The sequence below is a fragment of the Panulirus ornatus genome, chromosome 46 (genome assembly GCF_036320965.1).
Source record: "Panulirus ornatus isolate Po-2019 chromosome 46, ASM3632096v1, whole genome shotgun sequence".
NCBI classification, from domain to species: Eukaryota; Metazoa; Arthropoda; class Malacostraca; order Decapoda; family Palinuridae; genus Panulirus; species Panulirus ornatus.
Window position 1 is genome coordinate 10,544,837 of NC_092269.1, and position 15,102 is coordinate 10,559,938.

Below are 15,102 nucleotides of genomic sequence, written 5' to 3' on the forward strand. Positions count from 1 at the left end.
CTAAGGCTCAGTCCTCTGTTTTAACGCTATCTCGCTAATGAAGGAAATGGCGAATATGCATGATATATATATATATATATATATATATATATATATATATATATATATATATATATATATATATATATATATATATATATATCTTTCTCTTTTCTTTCAAACTATTCGCCATTTCCCGCATTAGCGAAGTAGCGTTAAGAACAGAGGACTGGGCCTTTGAGGGAATACCCTCACCTGGCCCAATTCTCTGTTCCTTCTTTTGGAAAATTGAAAAAAAAAAACCGAGAGGGGAGGATTTCCAGCCCCCCGCTCCCTCCCCTTTTAGTCGCCTTCTACGACACGCAGGGAATACGTGGGAAGTATTCTTAATCCCCTATCCCCAGGGATAATATATATATATATATATATATATATATATATATATATATATATATATATATATATATATATATAATAAATGGGTTCATTGTAATTTTCAAAGTTCTGCCAAGGGGGGAGGGGAGGAGAGTGTTGGCCCCAGAATCCGTATTATGCCAATGTCAATTAATGAATATGAAACCGAATGCTTCGGGTTGGGAGGCAGATGCTGCTTATTGCATGCCTAGTGCATTACTTGTTTTATATATCATCAAATATTTTCCCATGCGGTTTATCACTATGGAACTGTAATACCACTCACCGATTTTTCGAAAATAGGACTGGATAACGTTAAGTGTTGGGAAATTGCTTCACTTTCAGCCGAGATAACACGCCTGCATGGTTTCCGCCCTACATAAATGAAATTAGAATTACAGTATGAAGTGATATAATTATCTATCTTATAATTATAACTTTACACCGGTCATGTGACGTATGTGAAAGTGCGAGAGGGTTAAGTCGGGTTGATTGGCCTCTGACGTCCAACTGGAATTCAGTGGAAACAAATTCATATCAAGAAAACTGTTATACAGACCAGTCCTTATATAACAAACAGGTAACCATGATTTTTGGTTATTAAGTTCTTGTAGAATTTTTTGATTCGTTATGTTTAACTATGGCGATAAAAATTAATTGCATAACTGAATAATTGTGGTGGATTTTACGAAACAATATGGAAGTTCATCGTAACATTGGCATCAATTACGCCCGTGAACCCGTCCAGAAAGTTACCAATATATAGATGAAAGATTCTGAGAATTTTCTGGTTAGGGTTTTGAGGTTATCATTTAAAGAAATATGTGCTAAATTATCTGTCGATAAAAGGGGGATTTATTGGCATAAATTATTATCTGAACAACAATGAATTTTCAGTTTTCTAAAGACTATTTAATCACTAGTCGAACTCCTCTTCAGCCTTGACCCCCCCCTTAAAACCCCCCAGTTGGGAGTGTTGTGGCTCGTCAGCTGATGGCGAGGCGAACAGCTGAGCATCGACTATCAACCCGGCTGGGTATCGATTTTCATACTTTTTGAGGATACAAGAAAAAACTATGCAACGTTTTGATATTGATATAGTAACGAATTTATAACGAAGTAAACCAGTGCACAATATCAACGAAATAAAACAGCTTAAAGGGTTGCAAATAACGATAATTCTGCTGCGATCACGAATTCCTCTAGATTTCGCTCAAAAAGCAAGCTCTTGTGAACATAGATTATGCAGAATTTACACTTAAACTGAATAGTAAAAACACTGATAGAAAGTTTTTTAGTCGTATTCATTTATTACTAAAATCACTGTAATATCTATAGTATTCAACAATAAATTTGTTGCACATAGAATAGCATCGTCTGCAGTTTCTGCGCATATTCGATATTATTGGAACCTCACTCGAGAAGTTGCGTTCGTAGGGGACGAGAGGCAGATGTGAGATAGCTCCTGTGAACGTTGAACCCCCATGAGTGTATATACTAGTTCATGAAAACAGAAAGTCATACATGGGGGATTTTAAATACAACAACGCGTCGTCCGTAAGTTCCATTAGTACGGAAACTTACGTAATAAACACGTCGACTTCAAGCGTGTTCTACTCCAGTGCAACAGACGGGGGCAGCAACTCCACAAGCAAAATGCAAGATGACTGCCTCGTTGAACAGGGAGGAGGCGTCAAGCCGCAGGGTATGGCCACTGGCGGGGTCGACGGTTCTGATGACCAGCAACAGCAGCAACAGCAACACACGAATAACGACGAGGATACCAAAACAGGTGTGAAGGGGGAGTCGACAGTTCCTCCGGTGGGGAGCAGCGCGCCCGGCACCGTACCAGGGCCACTAGGGTCAGGCAGCACACCAGGGCCATCCGTATTAGGTCCTCCAGGCTCAGGGGGAGTACCTACGGCAGCTGCGGCCGCCGCAGCCGCCGCTGCAGCGGCAGCAGCTGCTGCTGCAGCAGGAGGTGGACCAGGATCGGGAGTGGTGGGTGGGCCTGGCGGTGGGGGAGGCCTAGTTGAGCCCACAGCTTTGCCAGCCTCGTTGGCCTCCTCTGTGGCTTCCCTCTGGTCACCTCCGTCCGTGGATGACGCACTTTTACATTCGGGTATGCCAACCATCAATGGGTCACTGGCATTCCATGGCTTAGGGCCGAGTAATCCAGGTGGACCAGGCTCTGGTGGTCCATCAGCATTGTTCAGTGCTAATCTTGGGCCACAGCTGGGACTTGGGCCGACAGGACCCCAAAACCCCCAACAACGTAGGAATATGCAGCAGGCAGCACCCAACTTTCCAGGCCAGGCAAGACCTCAGTCTTTAGGGCCCACCCCAGGACCACAAGCCCCCTTCCTGCCCAACAAGTATTCCTCCTCTTGGTCATCTGGGCTTGGCTCGCAGGGTAGTGCGTGGTCCCCTGGGCCTTCGCCTCAGGGTAATTCTGCTGGGGGACCGGGAGGTGGGCCTGGCACTGCACCTGGTGCCCCATCGCTACCTGGGATGAGCTCGTGGTCAACACGAGGCAGGGGTGGCATGGCAGGCATGAATCCTCTCGGTCACAACCTAGGTGGAATGTCCTCAGTGCCACGCAAAAACTCAAACCTACCCAATACTTCTTCCATGGTGATGAACAAGTTTCGACGTTCTACCAGCTATCCAGGGAAGGGACCTTTCCCGCACCCACCCTCCTTCGAGATTACAGGGGTGGATGATGGCGGCTTCCCTCGTGATCTGCTTCAGTTTCCGGTAAGTTTGACAAACTGTTACACATTAGTAAGATATGGGTATTTGTATTCACATATTGCTTAAGGTTTATATAAAAAAAAAGCTCTTATGCAAAGCTCCATAAAGGAGCAGGGATAAAGTTCCAGAATTGCATGCATGTATGAGGAAGCAGATAAAATATATTGCATGTGTATTTATGATCCTGCAGAAAGACATAGCCAGCTTCATGGACACTGCCTCTGCTTGCATGAGTAAAGTCTCGTCAAAGACTTCTGGCTCAAAGGAAGTCAATATTTCCCAGCTTCTGGAAGTAGCACAGCCTTGGCTGCAGGAGACTTTAGAAAGACTCTGGGGTAAATGTAAAAAAAATTATGTATATTTTCTTATTATTTATAATTATGCCAGGACCAATTTCTATGAGAATCATGGTGGTACCCAGTACTTCTTTCAGAAGGCAGTTACAGTACATGGCCACACTACATATTGGAAAACTTGGTTGGGTGTGGCAGAAGAGAGTTAACAAATCTGAAGGGTTGGGGGATGTGGGTGAACTATTCGGAAGAGTTAGTAGCAGGGAAGTGTAGACTTCTTTGGGGTGAGAAGTTTTGGGACAAGACTGTGCACCCACTGATACAGCATCGCCAGAGTTGACTTTTCATTTGTGTAATCTCTTACAGGTGGAGCCCAGTAATATATATATATATATATATATATATATATATATATATATATATATATATATATATATATATATATATACATGTATATATATATATGTGTGTACGAATAAAGTGCATATGAACACGCACCTTCATAGAACATACAAACCTCCAACAGCCAGGATCGAGCCTGGGACCCCTGCCTGCCTCTTGCACAGGGGTCCCGGGTTCGATCCTGGCTGTTGGAGGTTTGTATGATATATGTGTGTGTGTGTGTGTATACACTCACACACACTATACCTTCCTGTCACAGGAGTCTTTTCTGGAGCTCTTGCAATGCTCAGGAAGCCAGTCACAACTACTTGGCAGTACCAGAGGTAACGATGTGTCAAGCCCTAGGTAGGTACATTAGGTAGACACATTAGGTAGTAGTAGTTGGTTGGACCATTTTTCTGGAGCTTCTGCAAACACTGTGCTAGAGTTGCCCTCTGCCAGTGGCCTGTTAAGGGTGAGGCACTTAAGGCTAAGAAGTGACACTGTAGTTCATCATTTATGAGACTCTTTTGCTATGGTCACCCCTTGAGGGCATTCACGAAGGGAACAGGCATCAGAGATAAAGGTAGTTTGGTGTAATTCAAAGCACTGTGAGGTGGGTTTGTATTGGAAGGATCTTTTTCTTATGCTACTGTTGTGTTTATTTATATTATATATATTATTATTTATTACTATTTATTTATAATTATTTTGCATTGTCGCTGTCTCCCGCGTTTGCAAGGTAGCGCAAGGAAACAGACAAAAAAAATGGCCCAACCCACCCCCATACACATGTATATACATACACGTCCACACACGCAAATATACATACCCACACATCTCAATGTACACATATATATACACACAGACACATACATATGTACTTTCCATGGTTTACCCCAGACGCTTCACATGCCTTGCTTCAATCCACTGACAGGACGTCAACCCCGGTATACCACATCGCTCCAATTCACTCTATTCCTTGCCCTCCTTTCACCCTCCTGCATGTTCAGGCCCCGATCACACAAAATCTTTTTCACTCCATCTTTCCACCTCCAATTTGGTCTCCCTCTTCTCCTTGTTCCCTCCACCTCCGACACATATATCCTCTTGGTCAATCTTTCCTCACTCATCCTCTCCATGTGCCCAAACCACTTCAAAACACCCTCTTCTGCTCTCTCGACCACGCTCTTTTTATTTCCACACATCTCTCTTACCCTTACGTTACTCACTCGATCAAACCACCTCACACCACACATTGTCCTCAAACATCTCATTTCCAGCACATCCATCCTCCTGCGCACAACTCTATCCATAGCCCACACCTCGCAACCATACAACATTGTTGGAACCACTATTCCTTCAAACATACAGATTTTTGCTTTCCGAGATAATGTTCTCGACTTCCACACATTCTTCAAGGCCCCCAGGATTTTCGCCCCCTCCCCCACCCTATGATCCACTTCCACTTCCATGGTTCCGTCCGCTGCCAGATCCACTCCCAGATATCTAAAACACTTCACTTCCTCCAGTTTTTCTCCATTCAAACTCACCTCCCAATTGACTTGACCCTCAACCCTACTGTACCTAATAACCTTGCTCTTATTCACATTTACTCTTAACTTTCTTCTTCCACACACTTTTCCAAACTCAGTCACCAGCTTCTGCAGTTTCTCACATGAATCAGCCACCAGCGCTGTATCATCAGCGAACAACAACTGACTCACTTCCCAAGCTCTCTCATCCACAACAGACTTCATACTTGCCCCTCTTTCCAAAACTCTTGCATTTACCTCCCTAACAACCCCATCCATAAACAAATTAAACAACCATGGAGACATCACACACCCCTGCCGCAAACCTACATTCACTGAGAACAAATCACTTTCCTCTCTTCCTACATGTACACATGCCTTACATCCTCGATAAAAACTTTTCACTGCTTCTAACAACTTTCCTCCCACACCATATATTCTTAATACCTTCCACAGAGCATCTCTATCAACTCTATCATATGCCTTCTCCAGATCCATAAATGCTACATACAAATCCATTTCCTTTTCTAAGTATTTCTCACATACATTCTTCAAAGCAAACACCTGATCCACACATCCTCTGCCACTTCTGAAACCACACCGCTCTTCCCCAATCTGATGCTCTGTACATGCCTTCACCCTCTCAATCAATACCCTCCCATATAATTTACCAGGAATACTCAACAAACTTATACCTCTGTAATTTGAGCACTCACTCTTATCCCCTTTGCCTTTGTACAATGGCACTATGCAAGCATTCCGCCAATCCTCAGGCACCTCACCATGAATCTTTTTTTTTTTTTTTTTTTTTTTTTTTATACTTTGTCGCTGTCTCCCGCGTTTGCGAGGTAGCGCAAGGAAACAGACGAAAGAAATGGCCCAACCCCCCCCCCCATACACATGTATATACATACATCCACACACGCAAATATACATACCTACACAGCTTTCCATGGTTTACCCCAGATGCTTCACATGCCTTGATTCAATCCACTGACAGCACGTCAGCCCCGGTATACCACATCGCTCCAATTCACTCTATTCCTTGCCTTCCTTTCGCCCTCCTGCATGTTCAGGCCCCGATCACACAAAATCTTTTTCACTCCATCTTTCCACCTCCAATTTGGTCTCCCTCTTCTTGTTCCCTCCACCTCCAACACATATATCCTCTTGGTCAATCTTTCCTCACTCATCCTCTCCATGTGCCCAAACCACTTCAAAACACCCTCTTCTGCTCTCTCAACCACGCTCTTTTTATTTCCACACATATCTCTCACCCTTACGTTACTCACTCGATCAAACCACCTCACACCACACATTGTCCTCAAACATCTCATTTCCAGCACATCCGTCCTCCTGCGCACAACTCTATCCATAGCCCACGCCTCGCAACCATACAACATTGTTGGAACCACTATTCCTTCAAACATACCCATTTTTGATTTCCGAGATAATGTTCTCGACTTCCACACATTCTTCAAGGCCCCCAGAATTTTCGCCCCCTCCCCCACCCTATGATCCACTTCTGCTTCCATGGTTCCATCCGCTACCAGATCCACTCCCAGATATCTAAAACACTTCACTTCCTCCAGTTTTTCTCCATTCAAACTCACCTCCCAATTGACTTGACCCTAAACCCTACTGTACCTAATAACCTTGCTCTTATTCACATTTACTCTTAACTTTCTTCTTCCACACACTTTACCAAACTCAGTCACCAGCTTCTGCAGTTTCTCACATGAATCAGCCACCAGCGCTGTGTCATCAGCGAACAACAACTGACTCACTTCCCAAGCTCTCTCATCCCCAACAGACTTCATACTTGCCCCTCTTTCCAAAACTCTTGCATTTACCTCCCTAACAACCCCATCCATAAACAAATTAAATAACCATGGAGACATCACACACCCCTGCCGCAAACCTACATTCACTGAGAACCAATCACTTTCCTCTCTTCCTACATGTACACATGCCTTACATCCTCGATAAAAACTTTTCACTGCTTCTAACAAATTTCCTCTCACACCATATATTCTTAATACCTTCCACAGAGCATCTCTATCAACTCTATCATATGCCTTCTCCAGATCCATAAATGCTACATACAAATCCATTTGCTTTTCTAAGTATTTCTCACATACATTCTTCAAAGCAAACACCTGATCCACACATCCTCTACCACTTCTGAAACCACACTGCTCTTCCCCAATCTGATGCTCTGTACATGCCCTCACCCTCTCAATCAATACCCTCCCATATAATTTACCAGGAATACTCAACAAACTTATACCTGTGTAATTTGAGCACTCACTCTTATCCCCTTTGCCTTTGTACAATGGCACTATGCACGCATTCCGCCAATCCTCAGGCACCTCACCATGAGTCATACATACATTAAATAACCTTACCAACCAGTCAACAATACAGTCACCCCCTTTTTTAATAAATTCCACTGCAATACCATCCAAACCTGCTGCTTTGCCGGCTTTCATCTTCCGTAAAGCTTTTACTACCTCTTCTCTATTTACCAAATCATTTTCCCTAACCCTCTCACTTTGCACACCACCTTGACCAAAACACCCTATATCTGCCACTCTATCATCAAACACATTCAACAAACCTTCAAAATACTCACTCCATCTCCTACTCACATCACCACTACTTGTTATCACCTCCCCATTTGCCCCCTTCACTGAAGTTCCCATTTGCTCCCTTGTCTTACGCACTTTATTTACCTCCTTCCAAAACATCTTTTTATTCTCCTTGAAATTTAATGATACTCTCTCACCCCAACTCTCATATGCCCTCTTTTTCACCTCTTGCACCTTTCTCTTGACCTGCCTCTTTCTTTTATACCTCTCCCACTCATTTGCATTTTTTCCCTGCAAAAATCGTTCAAATGCCTCTCTCTTCTCTTTCACTAATAATCTTACTTCTTCGTCCCACCACTCACTACCTTTTCTAATCAACCCACCTCCCACGCTTCTCATGCCACAAGCATCTTTTGCGCAAGCCATCACTGCTTCCCTAAATACATCCCATTCCTCCCCCACTCCCCTTACCTCCTTTGTTCTCACCTTTTTCCATTCTATACTCAGTCTCTCCTGGTACTTCCTCACACAAGTCTCCTTCCCAAGCTCACTTACTCTAACCACTCTCTTCACCCCAACATTCTCTCTTTTATATATATATATATATATATATATATATATATATATATATATATGAATAAGAGCAAGGTTATTAGGTACAGTAGGGTTGAGGGTCAAGTCAATTGGGAGGTGAGTTTGAATGGAGAAAAACTGGAGGAAGTGAAGTGTTTTAGATATCTGGGAGTGGATCTGGCAGCGGATGGAACCATGGAAGCGGAAGTGGATCATAGGGTGGGGGAGGGGGCGAAAATTCTGGGAGCCTTGAAGAATGTGTGGAAGTCGAGAACATTATCTTGGAAAGCAAAAATGAGTATGTTTGAAGGAATAGTGGTTCCAACAATGTTGTATGGTTGCGAGGCGTGGGCTATGGATAGAGTTGTGCGCAGGAGGATGGATGTGCTGGAAATGAGATGTTTGAGGACAATGTGTGGTGTGAGGTGGTTTGATCGAGTAAGTAACGTAAGGGTAAGAGAGATGTGTGGAAATAAAAAGAGCGTGGTTGAGAGAGCAGAAGAGGGTGTTTTGAAATGGTTTGGGCACATGGAGAGAATGAGTGAGGAAAGATTGACCAAGAGGATATATGTGTCGGAGGTGGAGGGAACGAGGAGAAGAGGGAGACCAAATTGGAGGTGGAAAGATGGAGTGAAAAAGATTTTGTGTGATCGGGGCCTGAACATGCAGGAGGGTGAAAGGAGGGCAAGGAATAGAGTGAATTGGAGCGATGTGGTATACCGGGGTTGACGTGCTGTCAGTGGATTGAATCGGGGCATGTGAAGCGTCTGGGGTAAACCATGGAAAGCTATGTAGGTATGTATATTTTGCGTGTGTGGACGTATGTATATACATGTGTATGGGGGTGGGTTGGGCCATTTCTTTCGTCTGTTTCCTTGCGCTACCTCGCAAACGCGGGAGACAGCGACAAAGCAAAAATATATATATATATATATATATATATATATATATATATATATATATATATATATATATATATATATCCCTGGGAATAGGGGAGAAAGAATACTTCCCACGTATTCCCTGCGTGTCGTAGAAGGCGACTAAAAGGGGAGGGAGCGGGGGGCTGGAAATCCTCCCCTCTCAATTTTTTTTTAATTTTCCAAAAGAAGGAACAGAGAAGGGGGCCAGGTGAGGATATTCCCTCAATGGCCCAGTCCTCAGTTCTTAACGCTACCTCGCTAACGCGGGAAATGGCGAATAGTTTGAAAAAAAAAAAAAAAAAAAATATATATATATATATATATATATATATATATATATATATATATTTTTTTACTTTGTTTTTTTATATTTATTATTCTTTGTCGCTGTCTCCCGCGTTTGCGAGGTAGCGCAAGGAAACAGACGAAAGAAATGGCCCAACCCATCCCCCCCATACACATGTATATACATACGTCCACACACGCAAATATACATACCTACACAGCTTTCCATGGTTTACCCCAGACGCTTCACATGCCTTGATTCAATCCACTGACAGCACGTCAACCCCGGTATACCACATCGCTCCAATTCACTCTATTCCTTGCCCTCCTTTCACCCTCCTGCATGTTCAGGCCCCGATCACACAAAATCTTTTTCACTCCATCTTTCCACCTCCAATTTGGTCTCCCTCTTCTCCTCGTTCCCTCGACCTCCGACACATATATCCTCTTGGTCAATCTTTCCTCACTCATTCTCTCCATGTGCCCAAACCACTTCAAAACACCCTCTTCTGCTCTCTCAACCACGCTCTTTTTATTTCCACACATCTCTCTTACCCTTATGTTACTCACTCGATCAAACCACCTCACACCACACATTGTCCTCAAACATCTCATTTCCAGCACATCCATCCTCCTGCGCACAACTCTATCCATAGCCCACGCCTCGCAACCATACAACATTGTTGGAACCACTATTCCTTCAAACATACCCATTTTTGCTTTCCAAGATAATGTTCTCGACTTCCACACATTCTTCAAGGCCCCCAGAATTTTCGCCCCCTCCCCCACCCTATGATCCACTTCCGCTTCCATGGTTCCATCCGCTGCCAGATCCACTCCCAGATATCTAAAACACTTCACTTCCTCCAGTTTTTCTCCATTCAAACTCACCTCCCAATTGACTTGACCCTCAACCCTACTGTACCAAATAACCTTGCTCTTATTCACATTTACTCTTAACTTTCTTCTTCCACACACTTTACCAATCTCAGTCACCAGCTTCTGCAGTTTCTCACATGAATCAGCCACCAGCGCTGTCTCACCAGCGAACACCAACTTTATCACTTCCCAAGCTCTCTCATCCCCAACAGACTTCATACTTGCCCCTCTTTCCAAAACTCTTGCATTTACCTCCCTAACAACCCCATCCATAAACAAATTAAACAACCAATATATATATATATATCCCTTACGTAAGGGTAAGAGAGATGTGTGGAAATAAAAAGAGCGTGGTTGAGAGAGCAGAAGAGGGTGTTTTGAAATGGTTTGGGCACATGGAGAGAATGAGTGAGGAAAGATTGACCAAGAGGATATATGTGTCGGAGGTGGAGGGAACGAGGAGAAGTGGGAGACCAAATTGGAGGTGGAAAGATGGAGTGAAAAAGATTTTGTGTGATCGGGGCCTAAACATGCAGGAGGGTGAAAGGAGGGCAAGGAATAGAGTGAATTGGATCGATGTGGTATACCGGGGTTGACGTGCTGTCAGTGGATTGAATCAGGGCATGTGAAGCGTCTGGGGTAAACCATGGAAAGCTGTGTAGGTATGTATATTTGCGTGTGTGGACGTGTATGTATATACATGTATATGGGGGTGGGTTGGGCCATTTCTTTCGCGTGTTTCCTTGCGCTACCTCGCAGACGCGGGAGACAGCGACAAAAAGAAAAAAAATATTCATATATCTCCCTGGGGATAGGGGAGAAAGAATACTTCCCACGTAGGTAGAAGGCGACTAAAAGGGGAGGGAGCGGGGGGCTGGAAATCCTCCCATCTCGTTTTTTTTTCAATTTTCCAAAAGAAGGAACAGAGAAGGGGGCCAGGTGAGGATATTCCCTCAAAGGCCCAGTCCTCTGTTCTTAATGTTACCTCGCTAATGCGGGAAATGGCGAATAGTTTGAAAGAAAAAGAAATATACATATATATATACATAAATAGAGGGGAAAAAGAATATTTCCCACATATTCCCTGCGTGTCGTAAAAGGTGACTAAAAGGGGAGGGAGCGGGGGTCTGGAAATCCTCCCCTCTCACTTTTAAGTTTCCAAAAGAAGGAACAGAGAAGGGAGGGGGCCAAGTGATGATATTCCCTCAAAAGGCTCAGTCCTCTGTTCTTAGTGCTACCTCGCCAGCGCGGGTAATGGCGAATATGTATGAAAAAAAAATATGTGTGTGAAAGAAGAAAGCTGAGAGTAAATGTGAATAAGAGCAAGGTTATTAGGTTCAGTTAGGTTGAAGGCCAGGTTAATTGGAAGGTAGGTCTGAATGGAGAAAAAGTGGAGGAAGTGAAGTGTTTTAGATATCTGGGAGTGGATTTTGCAGTGGATGGAACCATGGAAGCATAAGTGAGTCACAGTGGGAGAGGGGGCAAAGGTTCTGGGAGCGTTGAAGAATGTGTGGAAGGCAAGAACGTTATCTTGGAAAGCAAAAATGGGTATGTTTGAAGGAATAGTGGTTCCAACAATGTCATTTGGTTGCAAGGCGTGGACTATAGATAGGGTTGTACGGAGGAGGGTGGATGTGTTGGAAATGAAATGTTTGAGGACAATATGTGGTGTAAGGTGGCTTGATTGAGTAAATAATCAAAGGGTAAGACAGATGTGTGGCAATAAAAAGAGTGTGGTGGAGAGAGCAGAAGAGGGTGTTTTGAAATGGTTTGGTCACATGGAGAGAATGAGTGAGGAAAGATTGACAAAGAGGATATATGTGTCAGAGGTGGAGGGAATGAGAAGTGGGAGACCAAATTGGAGGTGAAAGTATGGAGTGAAAAAGATTTTGAGCGATCGAGGCCTGAACATACAGGAGGGTGAAAGGCGTGCAAGGAATAGAGTGAATTTGGAACGATGTGGTTTACCGGGGTCGACGTGCTGCCAATGGATTGAACCAGGGCATGTGAAGCGTTTGGGGTAAACCATGGAAAGTTTTGTGGGGCCTAGATATGGAAGTGGAGCTGTGGTTTTGGTGCATTACACATGACAGATAGAGACTGAGTGTGAACGAAAATGGCCTTTTTTTTTTTTTTTTTGTATTTTCCTAGTGCTACCTCGTGCACACATGAGGGAGGGGGGTGCCGTTTCATGTGCAGCGGGATAGCGGCAGAAATGAATGAAGGCAGCATGTACGAATATGTACATGTCTATATATGTATATGTCTGTGTATGTATATATATGTATATGTTGAAATGTATAGGTATGTATATGTGCGTGTGTGGGCGTTTATGTATATGCATGGGTATGTGGAGGGGTTGGGCCATTCTTTTGTCTTTCCTTGCGCTGCCTCGCTAACGCGGGAGACAGTGATGTATAATAAATATATTTTTTATTTATTTAATTTATTATACTTTGTTGCTGGGGATAGGGGAGAAAGAATACTTCCCACGTATTCCTTGCGTGTCGTAGAAGGCGACTAAGAGGGAAGGGAGCGGGGGGGCTGGAAATCCTCCCCTCTGTTTTTTTTTTATTTTCCAAAAGAAGGAACAGAGAAGGGGGCCAGGTAAGGATATTCCCTCAAAGGTCCAGTCCTCTGTTCTTAACGCTACCTTGCTAACTTGGGAAATGGCAAATAGTATGAAAGAAAGAAAGATATATAATCTTATTATTATTTTGCTTTGTCGCTGTCTCCCGCGTTAGCGAGGTAGCGCAAGGAAACAGATGAAAGAAATGGCCCAACCCACCCACATACACATGTATATACATGCACATCCACACATGCAAATATACATACCTATACATCTCAATGTATACATATATATACACACACAGACATATACATATATACACATGTACATAATTCATACTGTCTACCCTTATTCATTCCCATCGCCACCCTACCACACATGAAATAACGACCCCCTCCCCCCCAAATGTGCGTGAGGTAGCGCTAGGAAAAGACAACAAAGGCCACATTCGTTCACACTCAATCTCTAGCTGTCATCTAATGATGCACCAAAACCACTGCTCCCTTTCCACATCCAGTCCCTACAGAACTTTCCATGGTTTACCCCAGACGCTTCACATGCCCTAGTTCAATCCATTAACAGCACGTCAACCCCGGTATACTACATTGTTCCATTCACTCTATTCCTTGCACGCCTTTCACCCTCCTGCATGTTCAGGCTTCGCTCACTCAAAATCTTTTTCACTCCATCTTTCCACCTCCAATTTGGTCTCCCACTTCTCCTTGTTCTCTCCACCTCTGATACATATATCCCCTTTGTCAATCTTTCCTCACTCATTCTCTCCATGTGACCAAACCATTTCAAAACACCCCCTTCTGTTCTCTCAATCCCACTCTTTTTATTACCACTCATCTCTCTTACCCTATTAGTACTTACTTGATCAAATCACCTCACACCACATATTGACCTCAAACATCTCATTTCCAGCACATACACCCTCCTCCGCACAACTCTATCTGTAGCCCACGCCTCGCAACCACATAACATTGTTGGAACCACTATTCCTTCAAACATACCCATTTTTGCTTTCTGAGATAATGTTCTCGATTTCCACACATTCTTCAACGCTCCCAAACCTTTTGCCCCTCCCCCACCCTATGATTCACTTCTGCTTCCATGGATCAATCCGCTGCCAAATCCACTCCCAGATATCTAAAACACTTCACTTCCTCCAGCTTTTCTCCATTCAAACTTACCTCCCAATTGACTTCTCCCTCAAACCTACTGTACCTAATAACCTTGCTCTTATTCACATTTACTCTCAGCTTTCTTTTTTCACACACTTTACCAAGCTCAGTCACCAGCTTCTACAGCTTCTCACACGAATCAGCCACCAGCGCTGTATCATCAGCGAACAACAACTGACTCACTTCCCAAGCTCTCTCATTCACAACAGACTGCATACTTGCCCCTCTTTCCAAAACTCTTGCATTTACCTCCTTAACAACCCCATCCATAAACAAATTAAACAACCATGGAGACATCACACACCCCTGCTGCAAACCCACATTCACTGAGAACCAATCAGTGCAAGAGTTTTGGAAAGAGAGGCAAGTATGCGGTGTGTTGTGGATGAGAAAGCTTGAGAAGTGAGTCAGTTGTTGTTTGCTGATGATACAGCACTGGTGGCTGATTCAGGTAAGAAACTGCAGAAGCTGGTGACTGAGTTTGGTAAAGAGTGTGAAAGAAGAAAGTTGAGAGTAAATGTGAATAAGAGCAAGGTTATTAGGTACAGTAGGGTTGAGGGACAAGTCAATTGGGAGGTAAGTTTGAATGGAGAAAAACTGGAGGAAGTGAAGTGTTTTAGATAACTGGGAGTGGATTTTGCAGCGAATGGAACCATGGAAGTGGAAGTGAATCATTGGGTGGGGGAGGGGGCGAAAGTTCTGGGAGCATTGAAAAATTTGCGGAAGTCGAGAACTT

The 15,102-nt window shown here is 43.7% G+C and overlaps 1 protein-coding gene across 2 annotated transcripts in view; it reads left to right on the forward strand.

The window, feature by feature from the left end:
• The first annotated feature begins 1,815 nt into the window (after positions 1–1,815).
• The window catches only part of LOC139763134 (uncharacterized), a 286,157-nt gene continuing 272,870 nt past the window's right edge, over positions 1,816–15,102 (forward strand). For both annotated transcript variants that reach the window (XM_071688829.1, XM_071688828.1), the window contains exon 1: positions 1,816–3,150. In XM_071688829.1, the coding sequence (XP_071544930.1) occupies positions 1,918–3,150 (1,233 nt within the window). In that variant the 5' untranslated portion in view covers positions 1,816–1,917. The remainder of the gene's footprint in view (positions 3,151–15,102) is intronic.